The 14,976-nt window shown below is 41.4% G+C and overlaps 1 protein-coding gene and 1 long non-coding RNA gene across 13 annotated transcripts in view; one reads left to right on the top strand and one right to left on the bottom strand.

Annotated features, from left to right (window-relative positions):
- QKI (QKI, KH domain containing RNA binding) overlaps positions 1-11,445 on the bottom strand; it is a 317,720-nt gene extending 306,275 nt beyond the window's left edge. For 9 of the 12 annotated variants that reach the window (XR_007355754.2, XM_048844053.2, XM_048844055.2 and 6 more), the window contains exon 1: positions 10,884-11,173. Coding sequence is in view for 11 of the 12 variants with exons in the window: in XM_048844053.2 (XP_048700010.1) it covers positions 10,884-11,025 (142 nt within the window). In the remaining variant the exon portion in view is untranslated. Of the gene's footprint in view, positions 1-10,883 lie in introns of all 12 variants that reach the window. The other 3 variants (XM_048844060.2, XM_048844063.2, XM_048844064.2) reach the window with 1 other exon arrangement.
- LOC142071587 (uncharacterized) lies at positions 10,036-11,477 on the top strand. Its single transcript, XR_012667707.1, has 2 exons — positions 10,036-10,145; positions 10,694-11,477. It is a non-coding gene; the product is annotated as an uncharacterized LOC142071587 (long non-coding RNA).
- Positions 11,478-14,976: the final 3,499 nt, after the last annotated feature.

Genomic DNA, 14,976 nt, shown 5'->3' with positions numbered 1-14,976 from the left:
TGCAAATAGGTATATTCACAGCTAGAGTAGGATTTCCAAAAAACCACAAGTGACTTAGGAGAACATGTTTCACTGACTGTGGCTATGTCTTCACTGCAAGAAAGTGAGACAAAGCCAACACTATATCCCTCTTCCAGGCACACGCTCACCTAGTTACATCATGGTGAAAACTGTCTATCCCTTCTCTCCACTATGATTTTACAGTGAGATAGCTAATACACATTACCTTGCTGTAAGAACACCCTTTTTATATCAAAGACATAACCTTAGGAACACAAATCCCACTGATCTTCTGCAACTCCCTTCCTAAACACCTGTTTGTTCGGACCAGATTCAGATTAACTCAAAATTATTATAAACTATTGACAAGAGAATTCTCTAAGTACAGTATTTAGAAATTTTGTTTTAGTTGTTTTGTAGATGCTTCACAGGGCATATGTAAACTTAAGTTCTATGAAGCAACTCATGCTTGTCCACACTAACACTTAAAAATAAACTGAAGTAGACTGAATTTGGGGCACTTAAGTGAGAAACTAGCACTGGACAACGTAAGGACAGAGGGAACCTTGAACAAGTTTTTTCCATGCATCTAAACCAGATGAACCTGAAGCACAGCACCTCAATTACTATAAGTTTAGACTTCCTCCATACCTGTATTCCACAATCATGCAGTGACTTTTCATGTGAAGATGTAAAGGCAATTAGATTAAGACTAAATTAATTAACCCATAATTTACACATGTACTAAACAAGCTGCCACCACTTAAAGAGGTGACCACCATCACAAATACAAGCACTACATAATGAAGCTAAAGGCTTTTTTTTGGTATTGATTTTATCCTTATCTGCCAACCAGAAAATTGATATTAAACAAAATGTAATGTGCCACTGGCATCTCCTTTGGAGAAACTCCTCACTCCCTTTCTCAGATACTAGGCATACTTTGATTGCTGTACTTTAATAAGAGAACACCTGGCTGGGGGAAGAGGGGAATAAAATTTCCAGAAAGCAAAAGGTAGGTGGCTCTCCAAGATACCGTGTTTAATACAGACTCAATAACTAATAAAAAGAGAGACTTTCAGAAGGGGAGAGGTTTAAACCAGGGGTTCTCAAACTCTTGTACTGGTGACTCTTTTCATATAGCAAGCCTGTGAGTGCGAGCCTCCCCCCCCCCTTTATAAATATATAAAAACCTGTTTTTTTATTTACCACCATTATAAATGCTGGAGGCAAAGTGGAGTTCGGGAGTGGAGGCTGACAGCTTGCAACCCCTTGAGGGGTCACAACCCCCAGTTTGAGAACCCCTGGTTTAAACAATGAAGTTTCCAGCAACGTTTAACACTGGATGCTAGCAGGCCTATGAGATGGAACTGTCCATCTGAAAATGACAGACCAAAAAAAAAACCCACTATTAGCACTATTTGACACCTGTTGGCAGTCTCAGATGCGAAGAGCCGAACACATGAGGACTTGTGATGAACCCCTTACCCCAGAGAAGATCCACCCAGAACAGGGATGAAATAGGTGCGAATCTTCCACTACCTCTGCTCACATATTACCTGTTCTGTTCATAAATGAGAAACCTAAGTCCCTGGAGCGCTCCGTGTACTATCTATGCAGAAATAACTACTTGAACTTTTCTTTAAAAGTATTACTACAAGTTCTCATACTGCTATACTGATAAGCCCAACTGAATGTCAACTGTGCAGTAAAGTTTTCTTAATTGATTTTCCTGAATATATTTGTGTTTTTAAAATTAAAAATAAAGGATTGCACTTCCTAGAATGGAATAAGAAGATCACAAGGTGTCACAGTTCCTAGGACATGCCATCTTAAAGTACAGAAACCTACCCTAATTCATTAGAATGGAATAAAATATCCTCAGCATTCAATCACTGTTTCTATTTCCACACAAGTGATGAGATTTTCAAAAGGACTTAAGTTGAGACCATAAATCTCATTGGCTTTCAATAGCATTTGTGCTCCTATAACCAACTACTACGCACTCGAAAACCCCACCCTACAAGACTTAATGGAGAGGTTTACTTACACAAAGAAGTTGTTTAGTGCTTACTGCAAACGTCTTGCACTAAGTTATAAAAAGCACCTATTCCATCTCCCCTTCTCTACATAAATTTTTCCCAGTAACTGTAGTAAAAATGAATCACATTTATCATTAGGAGTCTGAAAAAAATAAAAGTCAAGACAAGGATAAAAACGTATGCCAAAAACAAATAAGTACTAGAAAATATTTACAATCAGTACTTTTACACTCTCAGTAGACTTAAAATTGGCATTTTGTTACCTCCTTCAAATGTAGACACTACCAGGTGTTAAGGAATTATGGACTATCGAAAACTGGAACTTCAAGTTCTAAAGCCACGTGACAAATGTTATCTACAGTAATTTGACAGTATAGATACACGTAAAAAAATATAGCATACTTAAACCATTGATAACATAGCAGAAGACTAGCTTTGCCATAGTTAAGGTTGAGCATCACTTTCTGTTTAAGGAAGAGCATCACTTTGCTTGTTTAATTATAATTATATTAGAAAAACTTCACTATTAAAAATTAACTGTTCATTTCGATCAAAGATCATCCATAAAGAAGTTTAGAATACTTAAAACAACCCAAGATAAGCAGCAAAGATGTCAGTCACTGGTTTTAGAAATAATGGTGGTTTAACTCAAGCCATTCACAACAAAATAGAAACAAAATCTGTTGACTGCCAGCAAACAAGATTCCATTCTGAAGATTAATCATAGCTCCAATCTGCTTATCAATAAAAGGCCCTCCTATTACAGAGAAATTCAGTATATCCAATGGACAATTGAGTTAACCTGAATTTGATTTCATGAAGCCTATTTTACTGCTTCAACTAGTTCTCTTAGTATTAGAATATTGTTTCTTTTTAAACTAACAAATTTCAGAATGCAAGGAATGTTTTGGTATATGCGGTTCTGAACAAAATCCATATGGCAAAATGCACAAGTCTCAATCAGAAGCTTCTGAATTGTGTTTCAATAAAGACAAAGGTCAGTGAGTGGAGGCATTTCATTTATTCTACACTCCTCTTGGTAAAGAGTTTTTCCCCCACCTTCATCAGAGCAGCAGAGTATAACCCATCAGTTTCTACGGCCATATATCAATCAGCTTGAGCTGTCAGGATGGCCCAGTAGTCAGTTAGCTTAACACAGGTCATCTCCCCTGTCACCCATACATGAGATCAGCAATTAACTATACATCTCATTAACAACAATTTTTATATAAACAGACTGTCAAATAAACAGAGTACTTTAAGATTAGGAAGACTAATTAAAAGACAAAACTCAAAGTGTTGGTTTTCTAGAGGTCTACATAATTAAAATGCTATTTTAAATAGATCTGATTCCTGTTTTATGGTTCTCATTTTAAAGTGTGTTCTCTTCCAGAGATGAAGCTTTTCTTTAACAAATATCGGTAACAGGAAAAGTGTATTAGTCAAAAAAATGGTTAGTGAAATAGAACTGATTTCACATCCCACCTTCCCTTTCTAATACACATACTATCTAGGGGACAGTCCCAGATTTTTTAATCCTTAGCTTTGGAAATCCGACTTTTGGATTTTCTACCCTTTTATGTCAGTGAGCTGTAGCTCACGAAAGCTCATGCTCAAATAAATTGGTTAGTCTCTAAGGTGCCACAAGTACTCCTTTTCTTATCACTGTTTGTAGTTATTGTATTCTTAAGAGCTGCCAACACCCAAGTAATTCGGGGGGGGGAACTATTTAGAAACACTTCTGTCGATTAATATTTTATAGTATTTTCTGTTCATTAAGCAATGTACTTACTGTTTGTACAACTAATCTGATATGCTCTTGGCCAATCACTCCTTACTTGAAGTGATAGCTATTTATATCACAACTAGTTATTATGCATGACTTCAGATAAGGAATATGCAGCCAGGAGAATACTAACTCTAAAGTAATAAGTCCCTTGTATAAACACAATGATAAAGGAAAGTAAAAACCATTTAGCAGAATAATGGCCTTACCCAGGTATTAACGGAAAAAGGAAGGGGAAAATGGATTAGTCAACAGAAGTGTTTCTGATTTTTTTCCCCCGAACTACCTAGGTGTTGACAGCTCTTTAAAAATACAAAAATTATGAAAAGTGATGTACTGACACTGATCAGTGGAAAATGGAAAGGTCAAGTTTTCAAAGCGAAAATGACCCTATTACAGAAAATAATTCTAGTAAGCAGAAAATGTTAAGTATGGAAAATGCAGATCTCTAAATCAAGTGTGCTTTCTATCCTGGTCGAATAAAGGCTAAACCATTTTTTGACTACTTAAAATAATTTTCTGTTAGTGTACCCTTTAAATGGTATATCATGAATATGTTCTAAAATACCTTTTATTTGAAAAAAGGGGTTTTCTGTTCAGCTTATGTTTATAAGGGATAGTCAATTTTTCCGCTGATAATGGAACATACACAATTTGCTGTCAAACGCTTAAAGTCAGAAAAAACTGTTCCACTAACTGTTTTAATCTTCTGCATAATCTTACATACAAAATTTTCAGAAAGTGATTGTTTAGTTGACTACATTCCTTCCAACAATGCAAAAAATATGCAATCACTGGTAAAAAGAGTTTGTCAAAAAATGGAAAAAAAAATATCATGTTTGTGAGGCAGTTTTAAACTCTTTATGCTTCGAGAAACAAGTAATATTTTAAACTTGTAGTCCACAAATAATTCAGGAGACTGTGCATGAATAAGCTTTCTTATTACAAAGTCTAATGTGACTTTTGTTTTGAAAAGTATTCTAACAGATTTTGAAAGGGAACAAACCACCCCACATTACAACTACAGACTTTTGAAAAAGATTCTGGAGCCCTACAATCTTGTCTGTTACTATATGCCAGGGGTTTCCAAACTATGGCCCGCGGGCCCTATCCGGCCCGGGGCTTCCATTTGTCCGGCCCTCCACCAACAGGTGAGAAGTGAATAGGTGAGTAGGCACCCGGAGCAGGCAGGGGGAAGGGCCGCAAGCAGCAGCTCACGCGGGGCGTCAGCACAGCTAAGCTGTGCGGAGGGGTGAGTGCCTCTGGGAGCCAGTGTCCCCCCAAAAGGGGAGCCAACTAGGGGACAGTCGTTGCTGCAGCCAAGCAGGAGAAGCAAACAGGCAGGCACAGATACCCATCAGCACAAAGCGGGCAGGCTGCAGCTAAGTAGGCATGCAGAGCAGGCAGGGGGAGGGGCTGCCGGCAGCAGCTCACAGGAGTGGAGAGGTAGCTCAGCTGAGCAGAGGGATGAGTACCCCCAGTAGGCAGTGTCCCCACAAAAGGGGAGCCAACATAGGGGAGTGTTGCTGCTGCAGCCGAGCAGGCACGGACCCCTGCTTAATTACATCTCCTTGTCTGATGAACATTTACAATCAATTTTGATGATAGGCAACACTAACTTTGAACCACAGCTAAATGCAATTTTGTCAGAAAAACATCAGTACCATACTTCTCACTAATTCTAAAATATTTCTTTATTTTTGAATGTGTATTTGTATGATACAAATAAGTTTTTAGAAATAAAATTTAAAAATGTGAAATGATTTTAACGTATTGACAAATAGTGCGATTTCACAGTACCTGCATCGATTAACTTATACCTGATTTAGAATTTAATGCAATACTGACAGAGTAGAGTAGTGCTGTTTTTTTTTTAACGATTTTGCATATATTTAATTTCTTTCACAGTCGCTTCAGCCTGCGAAGCCCCTTCAAAAATCTAATATGGCCCTCGTCTCAAAGTTTGGAGACCCCTACTATATGCCATTTTATGAGGTAGAAATTTCCTATAAAGAGAATGTTTGGGTTTGCCCCATGCTTTTACATATAGTTGCAATGCAAAGTGAAAAGGCTCAACAGTAAAGTGGGTACTATTGATATCTACACAGAAAACATTAGTCTTTTATTGTGTACACTCTTAATGGACATGTACCCTCTTAATTATATTTTAAAGTTAGTTAAAAGTAAATTCTGACAAGACGTGTAATATTTAAGGCCTTGATCCTCCAAAGATCTGTGCTTAACTTGGCCTATGCAAGTATTCTCATTGAAGTTAAGTGAGCCACAAGTACTCCTTTTCTTTTTTCATGTACAAAGTTAACTGAATTATCTCAAAGAAAAATATCTACAGACTTGGTACCCAATCCTGCAAACCTTAGTCATGCAAGCAGCCTAGCTGAAACCAACTGGATTACGCATAAAAACTGTATGATTTGGCCCTTCATAGTTCCACAACTTTCATATGCACTTTTTTAGAGCCAGTATACTGGCTAATTGACAACAACATATAAGTAATGTAAGTCTCCTTAAGTCTGGATGCATTTATAGTTTAATTTGTTGTAACTACTGTTACTCAGATTGATTCAGACAAATGTAAAACATGCTGCAACTAATCCTATTCATTTCCAAAAGTAGGCAAAAAACCGTCGCCCAATTCATCATTTCCTTTTGGAAGTGTAAAAAGAAAAGGAGTACTAGTGGCACCTTAGAGACTAACCAATTTATTTGAGCATAAGCTTTCGTGAGCTACAGCTCACTTCATCGGATGCAACTGTGAAGTGAAACACTTTTGGGTAGGGCTTTCAGAGGCAAGAACAACAAGTAAAGAGCTGTAATTCTTCATAGGATATGAATATCTTTGGAAAGTCAAAAACCGGTTACTCTTAGTGATACATGCTACCAAAAAGTATCAGAATCTTGCCATCTGTAGCTTCAGGAGTTCAAAAATATTCTTAAACAGTAAGCTAAGTTCCTCTAAAAGTCAGGATTACTGCCACATATAAAAACATTTTAATGTTCATGTTATTATACTCAATGGAATTTCTGTATTTTAGAACTGTCAGTTAAGATCAGCATATACTTTTTGTAAAATAGTAAAAAATGTTAGTTAAAAACAACTAGTTTAATAAACCTAATGTTTTTTAGTTTTCAGAAAATATCTGAACTAAATAACTTCCATTTATTTTAAAATCTCAGTCTACAGTTAGAGTTCTGAAACTTTCATTGCTAGATAACAGAGTACAAGAAATGAGATAACTGATTCATTGTGTAAAAGAGGTCATCTTATAAAGGGGAAAGCAAAAAATTAAGTTACCAAAAATCATAATATAGGTTAAACATATTTAAGTATTTTAGGAACTAAAATCAAATGCAAAAAATTCAAGTCCCATTTGATGGTGCAAACAATTACAGGAAATACAGCCCATTTGACATTCAGGGGAAAAAAAAAAACCCTCTTCCAACAGGTTTGCACTAGTCTGATAAAAACAATCCAACTTCCTACTTATGATGTTCATTTTAAACATCCTTGTTAATCTACCAAAGAATTTTACACGAGTTAAAAAGGCTACAACTTGAAAAATACTTGAAGATTGGCTTTCTGCTTAGCTTACGAGTTTTACAGTGACGTTGATTTTTTTTAAAAGGCCACATTCATACCAGCCACTATAACCTTTAAGCTGACGATAAATTGCAAAAAAGCTACGCCAGTGGTCTTCAATCAAAATTCAGCACAAGGTATCAATATCTTCAAAGACCAACCTTTAGCGAAATGTACAGAAAATGAAAATGTTTTGGATAACACAGTGCAGAGTAGAATGGGCTGTTTTACAAGTCACTTAACTGTTAAGCGTTCTAACAACGAAGGAGAGTAAAAAGAGTAACAAAAGCCCAGACAATCATATAGCAGAACAGCTGGTTCAATTTCTGCTTCTGATTTAACACAGGAACTACAAGATCACATGCACTCCATTTGTTGTCTTTAGATAAGGCCATGTGTAAAAAATGTTCATAAGAAAACTTCTATAATCCAGTATCAGTAGAGAAAATGAATTTTACTTAGAAAGTATTTTTTTAAAATCAAGGTTATTTTAAAGTGCTTGTTACACTACTTTAATTAGGATGGTAGAGAATAAATAAAAGACTCAGTTGCTAATCCTTCAGAAATGTTATGCCTCCAAAAGCATGGATAACAGAATCTTTACAAAAGGTAACATGTTTTGTGGTACCTTTATTTAAAAAAGCTACACACATAAAAGCACCTAGAACAGAAACTACTACTATTAAAATAGAAATGTGATCTATTGAAAAGTAAATCAAATATATTTCTGCTGATGAAAAATAAACTAACTTTTTTCTTCACTTTTCTATTCCTGCCTTCCTAAAAGCTAATTAATATTTGGTATTATTTTGAGAGCTACTTTTAAGAAACCTTAAAATACTGTAATTATATAAAAAAACCTTTAAGTGCTCTAAATAAAATCTTGGGTGCCCTAAAAAGCTAATCAAATTAAGGTAAATCTAATATTGTGTCTGGTTCAAAATATTTAACTTGCTTTTTTTGTTGCCACAGCACACAGTTTTACAGAGTTTTTTCGTAGCCCACCGTGACTTGTATGTAAAAAGTTGGGTAAACTTTCCTACGATACATGCTTTTTTATGAAACATGTCACATTAACACTGCATATAAGCTCATAATTATTTAAATACAGAGATCTACGATATTTAAGCACATCTCCTCAAATGTAATTCTTGACTGTCTTCTAGTAAAGTTGCTAATTTTAGTATTAAGGTTAGTAAAGATCTTACAAATCTGTCCTCATCTTTCTCACAAAAAGAAATAAATGGCGCCCCTTAGTGTTCACATTTTGAAACCTTCAGATAATTCACAAGTTTTACAAGCAACTTTTTTTTTTTTTTTTTGGGACATTCCAGAAAGTTTTCTGCCTCCACAATTCTTCCATCCAAACATCAACACAATCAGGAAAAAGCAGGAAGCCTTAAAGAAGAAGCAGAATGCTTCCTGAGCTATTCAGAAACAAAAAACGAACTGTTTGGAAAAAAAGAAGGTGGAAAACAGTCTGAATGTTCAGTAACGTTTCTAAACTTCCACCACAGTCCTCCATTATTTTGGATTTAGGAAACTTTAGTAAAAACACGATTTCCAGGGCTTCCAGGATTCAACCACCTTCAAAAGATGCAGTGACCTCATGTATTCCTCTGTTTCAATATCCTTTTGACAACAGCGATGTTTCTCTCTTTTGTTCTCCTGACCAACGAACTTAGTAGGGCTCCCCCCACGCAGATCATATAACCCTGAAAGACTTCAGGAATTTAAAATCCATCACCAGGCCTCTGTGAAGTTCATTTATGTTTAAATGTGTCTTCTTCATCCAGTTTCTTCTTGATTTTACATCCCTTGCTTTTAAATCTTTCTGAAGAATATTTCACAGTGACCATAACTATATATTTTAAGTGGTTTTCCTTCTGAAGACCACCTTTATCCACTCAAGGTTTATAAAAGCAATCCTCCAAAACACATGAATAAAAACTTCAAGTAAATACTGTTTACTAGAGTCCAGTTGTACCAATTCTTGTTTTTCACCTCAGTCATTTCCTTCAAAAAGGTAATATTTTTCAAAGTATGTTATTTTCTGTTGCAATATGGTCAGTCTCATTTTTACGTATCGTCTTTGAATGTTTTGTCATATCAAATATACAAACAGTTTTCTCCTTTGGGGTCAATCGCTTGATAAAAGTTTTCTTTCAAATAAGGATTTGACTACAGGCAGAAATCCTTCCCAATAAAATCTCAAAATCCTGTAGTTTATGTTAAAACTCCCCAGAATCAAAGTTGAAACTCTTTCAATGGCTTTCATTTCTACAGATTAAAAAACTAACTATTGTAATTATATTAAACAGATTTCCATATTTCCCCACCAAGCTGAATGGCTGTATATTCAGTTGAGTACTACTGTTTGTGCACTCACAATGAAAAAAAACGGGCACCCCACACATACAAAGAACCTAAAAAAGCTCTAAATACAAGGAGACTACAATAAAGCAGATACAAAAAGGGGAGAGGCAGAGAACGTGTGATGTTTCAAACATTTGACATTATTTTAAAATGACATCACTGATTTGTAAACACTTTCTGTGAAAATTAATTAACTGAGAACGAATGTGGCCCTGAATAAGCGGCCTCTCTGCACCCTTTGCAAGCAGGAGTTGGGTGCGGGGATTAGAGAAGACGGCGCCCTGGCTGGAGGCAGCAGCGGACATTTGGCAGCAGAAGAGAATTTATTTCGTAATTCTTTTCAGTAAGTATAGTCACACGTAGGAATCTCTACGTTAGTTTCCTTAAAATATAAGGACAACCGGAATAAGCATTTGCTCCCTTCGCACACGCTAGGAAATTTTTAAATTATTACTTTGTGACCAGTTTGGGGTGGGGTAATGCGGGGGCCCATGCCAGAGCAGGGAAGGGAGCTCAGCCATTCCGGTGTTAGTCGTTCAAGTTCAAACAGTTTCCAGAACAGCCAAATCCCGACACCAAACACCCTTCCCTTGCTCCAGGCCCACAAAATGAATCCATTAACTCTCCCATAAAACACGCCACACAGGACCCTTCTCTCCTTCCAATACTTTCCAGCGTGATCCAGTAGTCACACAGCTTGCAAACGACCCTCCCGGCCCCCTAAACCACATTCCTGAGCGCCGTTCCCCTTCCTGTTCGCTCCCTCTCCTCCATAAGGTGGTGGTTCCCCTTCCCCCTGTTTAACGGACGATGTGCAGAGAATCGGGGGAGGGGGGGAACCACACAAGGCGAGGACCCCCCCCCCCGCACACCAAATCTCTGCTGTTACAGGCAGGAACTGGGGGTATCCGGCTGCCCCTTTGTTTCATGGATTGAAATGGGAGGCTAAGACCGAATCTAGAGACACCCGTGAAGAGAAGGAGCCAGTGAAGAGCCCACCCGCGGCTCTCGGGGCAGGAATGGAGGACGGAGACGGATCCAGGGAGCAGCGCGGAGGCCCGGGGAGGGGGGAGTGTTTTACCTTCGTCCAGCAGCCTCTCGAGGTGGTTGAAGATCCCGCAGAAGTTGGGGAGGCTGCTCATCAGCTTCTTGTCGTTCATCAGCTGCATCAGGTAATCGGGGCTCGGCTTCGGCTTCTCCTTGGCTTCCATTTCCCCAACCATATTCCAATCGCGCAGAGCCCGCGAGCGTCCGCCGCGCAGCCCAACCACGGCACGGGGCGCCCGGCCGGATCCGGGCGGGGAGGGGGGGCTCCCCGAGGAGGAAGAAGATTCAATCAGCAACAAACCAACCCGTCGCCACCGCCGGGTCCCGGGTGCAGAAAAGAGGAAACTCGGTCTCCCCCCGTTCCCCGGCTCCGTGCGCCCCCGGCCGGCCGGCGCAGTCCTCCAGGTTCCCCCTCCTCCCGCGCGCACACCCGGAGCCCAGCTCCTCTCCGCGGCACTGCCCCCGTCTGCTCTCCGCGGCGGGGGAGGGGGCGGGCAGGCGCTGCTGCTGCTTCTTCCCGACGAGCCGCTGCCGCCGCCGCTTGTTTGCTCCCGGCCGCTGCTGGTGCCTCCGCCGCCGCGCTGCGCCCGGTGTCCTCACCGCCTCTCTCCCGCTGCCTGTGGCTGGTGAGTCTCAGCCCCGCCGCCGCTGCCGCCTCCTCCTCCTCACTTCTCCTCAGTTCGCTCCGGAGTTCGTCTTAGTCCAGGCTGCGCTGTTAGCAGCAGTGGCGGCGGCAGCGGAGGGGGCAGGACACGCGGGGGGAGGGGAAGGGACACGCCGGGGGGAGGGAGCAGGGGCGGGGCGGCCGTTAGGCAGGGAGCAGCGGCGGCGCCACTTGGCGGAGCTAACCCGCGCCTCACTCGCACTCTCGGGACTTGGGGGGGCGGAGGGCGCAGCTCCCCAGGGAAGCTCTGACGGGAATAAGGAGAGGCGGAGCCAGCCGGCCACTCCGCGGCTCTTACCCCCCCCCCCTCACTCACTCACTCTCTCTCTCTCTCTCTCTCTCACACACACACACACACACACACACACACACGAAGAGCTACGTGCGGCGCACGCGGAGAGGCTCGCGCTGTTCCCCCTGCGCGTGGCCCCGGCTCGCCTCTTAAAGGCACGCATGAAAAACTCTTCAAAACAACAAACTCCTGTTACTTCATTCCGCGAGGAGGCGGGGCTGAGTCACGTGCTGCGGGGGGAAAGCCCCGCCGATGCGCAGGCGCGACCGTGATCCAAGGGTGTTGTCGCCTTGGCGCCGCCTCCTGCTGAGGAATGGGGAGGGGATGCGTGGCGCGTCATGGGGGAGGGGGAGGGATACTCAGTGCGCGAGGAGTAACGGCCAACGTTTACAACGGCCGCAGTGGGGGAGATGGAAACGCCGCCAGCCGAGGCGGTGCGGGGCCAATGGGAGGCTCCACCGCCTCCGGCAGTCACGGACGGGAAGAGGGAAACGCCCCCCCAGGAGCGGCCCTTCAGGCGACCCCGCCCCCTTGCACACACAGACCCCGGGCGGCGCGGAGCCGGCGGCCTTGTTTTCCCCTGGCGCGTGACGGGCGCTATGTGACAGCGGCTGAGGGGAGCGCCAGGCTCGGGGCCAGGCCGGCGGGGGGGGCTCGTTTACTGCCCCGACCTGGACACGCAGCCCGGCTGCCTGGGCCCCAGCTCGGCACGCACACACCCCGCGGCGCAGCCCACACGGCTCTTCGGGCGTGTCAGCCCTGGTGGTTTCTGGGCTGCGCAGGGCTGCTGGGTGCATCGCAGTGTCCTGCCTGCCGCCCCAAAGGCCCCGACCAGGGCGTTTCTCATTCAAGCGAGAGCAGTGAATCGGAGGACGAGCGGGGCGGGAGGGGGCAGCTATAAAGCAATACCCAACCCTGAAGGGCCATAGGGTCTAGTACCAAGCACTAGAAGCTGAGGGCGCTCAGTATTTCATTTGATGATGGTAACGTTAAGTGATAAGATCAATAAACAAAGGGCGTCCTTTGTGATTTGCTCAACAGGAGTAAAATGACTTAGGGCATGTCTGCACTACGAACTTAAATAGCCCTATATTAAGTTGACTTACAGCCATTGCAGTAATTACTGCAGTTGATACCCACGCTGCTCAACTTTTGTTGATGGTGCGCATCCTCACCAGGAGCACTTCCACTGGCTTAAGAGGGCCAGTGTGGGGCACTGAGAGCCCAGGCTCTCTCAGCTCTGTGCCACTCCCTACCAGGAACTTGGCTGCCCCCAATCCCTCTGGGCACCCGGCGGGGAGCTCTGTGGCCAACACCTGGGCAGCTGTTGGGGTCCCTGTAGGGAATGGTGAGCCTCGGTGCAGGTGGGCAGGCGGTAGCCTGCCAGGGAGGTGGGACAGCCAAGCTTTTGGTAGAGCCCCCACCAGCCCCAGGGTGACAACCCAAGCTGGGTGGCTTTCTTGTCAGTTTCATGGTTCTGGGCATGTAGCTGTGAAATTGACAAGAATGACAGTCAACAGCCAATGTAAATATCCCACAGTCTCAACCCTGACATTGTGTTGCCCTAACTACACCGATGTAAGCCCTGTGCCTCTCATGGAGGTGGAGTTACTAGGCCTTCCCTCGACCTAACTGTACTGTAGACCAGGCCTCAAAAAAAAATGGTTGAAAATAGCAATAATTAAAATCAGGTGTCAAGAGTAATTTTTTCCATGGCAGAGTAAATAAAAACATTGTTTATGTTTTCAAATAAATAGGTGAGCATTATTTGTGGGTATTTCCCCTGTTCCTCTATGAGCAACAGTATCACATACCCAAAACTTCCTCACTCACTTTCCTGGTTCTTCTTTGATTTTGTTAGTCATCAAACTTTTAATGAAATTTTAACATATTTAACATATTACAGTTTATAGTCTGCGTGATGCTTTTTTTTTAATAAAATGAACCAAGTAAAGGAATTTGTTCATTTGCCACTTTAGAAGTGATGTTATAGTTCATGTGATTGAAGTCAGTTGATCTTCAGCCACATGCCTCAGATAAGACTGACCTGTGTTGTAAAGTGTTTTGATATCTATAAGTGAAGAACAAAGAGCTAGGTATTACTGTTGATTTTTCAAGTATTATAGTAGTTCAAATTCTGTATATACAAATCAGTGCTCTTTTGAAAATAAAATATTTTAAATTTGTTATGCTAAAAAAAATGCAACCAAAACTAAACTAAGCAAAATCACATTTTGAGTCAGTCTTCTTGGGCTAACTAGTGCTTGATTACTTATTGGTTATTGTTTAGTATTGACAGAATGTTTAGGGAAAAGCAGAGTTGTCAGTTTAGCAAAACTAATTAAAATGACTGTATTTTTAAGTGTTTTCTATATCTTCCTATTGTAAATACATATATTTTGGAGTTAGAGAGTACCTCATCTCATTTCTGTATGAGGGTTTGGTTTGCACACCAGTACTTTGAGCAAAGCTGAGATCAGGTAAGTCCAAATTGTGGATTTTTACTTCCTCTATATTTGGAAAATAATAAACACATACAGTATTAGTTTTGTTCCCAAAGAGGGAGTAGCAGTATTATGAATTAGTTTCTTAAATTAGATTCTTACTCTTCCAATACCTTTGTAGCAACATTTAAAGCATGGTGTTGAAGATGTAAAAACACTGCCTCAGTTGAACAGCAAGGTTACAGGCTTAATTTTTTTCTTCTGGCTCTTGATTTTTTTGGCTGTTTCTCAAATGTACATGAGTTGTTGACATCTTGACCAAGTACATTTTAGGGATATGTAACAGAACAGGGTTCGTCACATACAAACAAGTCAGCGTTGAGGCAACATTTGTGTCCTTTCTGGGTGCCACGGTTTAGTTTTTTAATCTGGTGTGTGTACATTGTGTTCCTATATTTAAGTCATTCTTAGGGGTATGTTCTCAAATTGAAAAAATAATGCAATTATTAAGGACATCAGTGAGCAAAGACACCCCCCCCCCTTTTTTTACTTTAATAATTTAGTGAATTTAAAGCTTGTATCAAATTTACAATTCTGGAGAGCTAATAGGGGAAGCATGGAAGAAGTAATGTGAGCAACTCCATACTGCCTCTGTGTCATAACTATGATCTGAAGGATCAGATGTAGAGAGATGGTAGATCAATCTCCATGAGCCAGTTGTTGGCAT

Source organism: Caretta caretta, chromosome 3, assembly GCF_965140235.1.
Source record: "Caretta caretta isolate rCarCar2 chromosome 3, rCarCar1.hap1, whole genome shotgun sequence".
NCBI classification, from domain to species: domain Eukaryota; kingdom Metazoa; phylum Chordata; order Testudines; family Cheloniidae; genus Caretta; species Caretta caretta.
The sequence above is the reverse complement of the archived record's forward strand: the minus strand, read 5'-3'. Positions and strand labels throughout refer to the sequence as shown.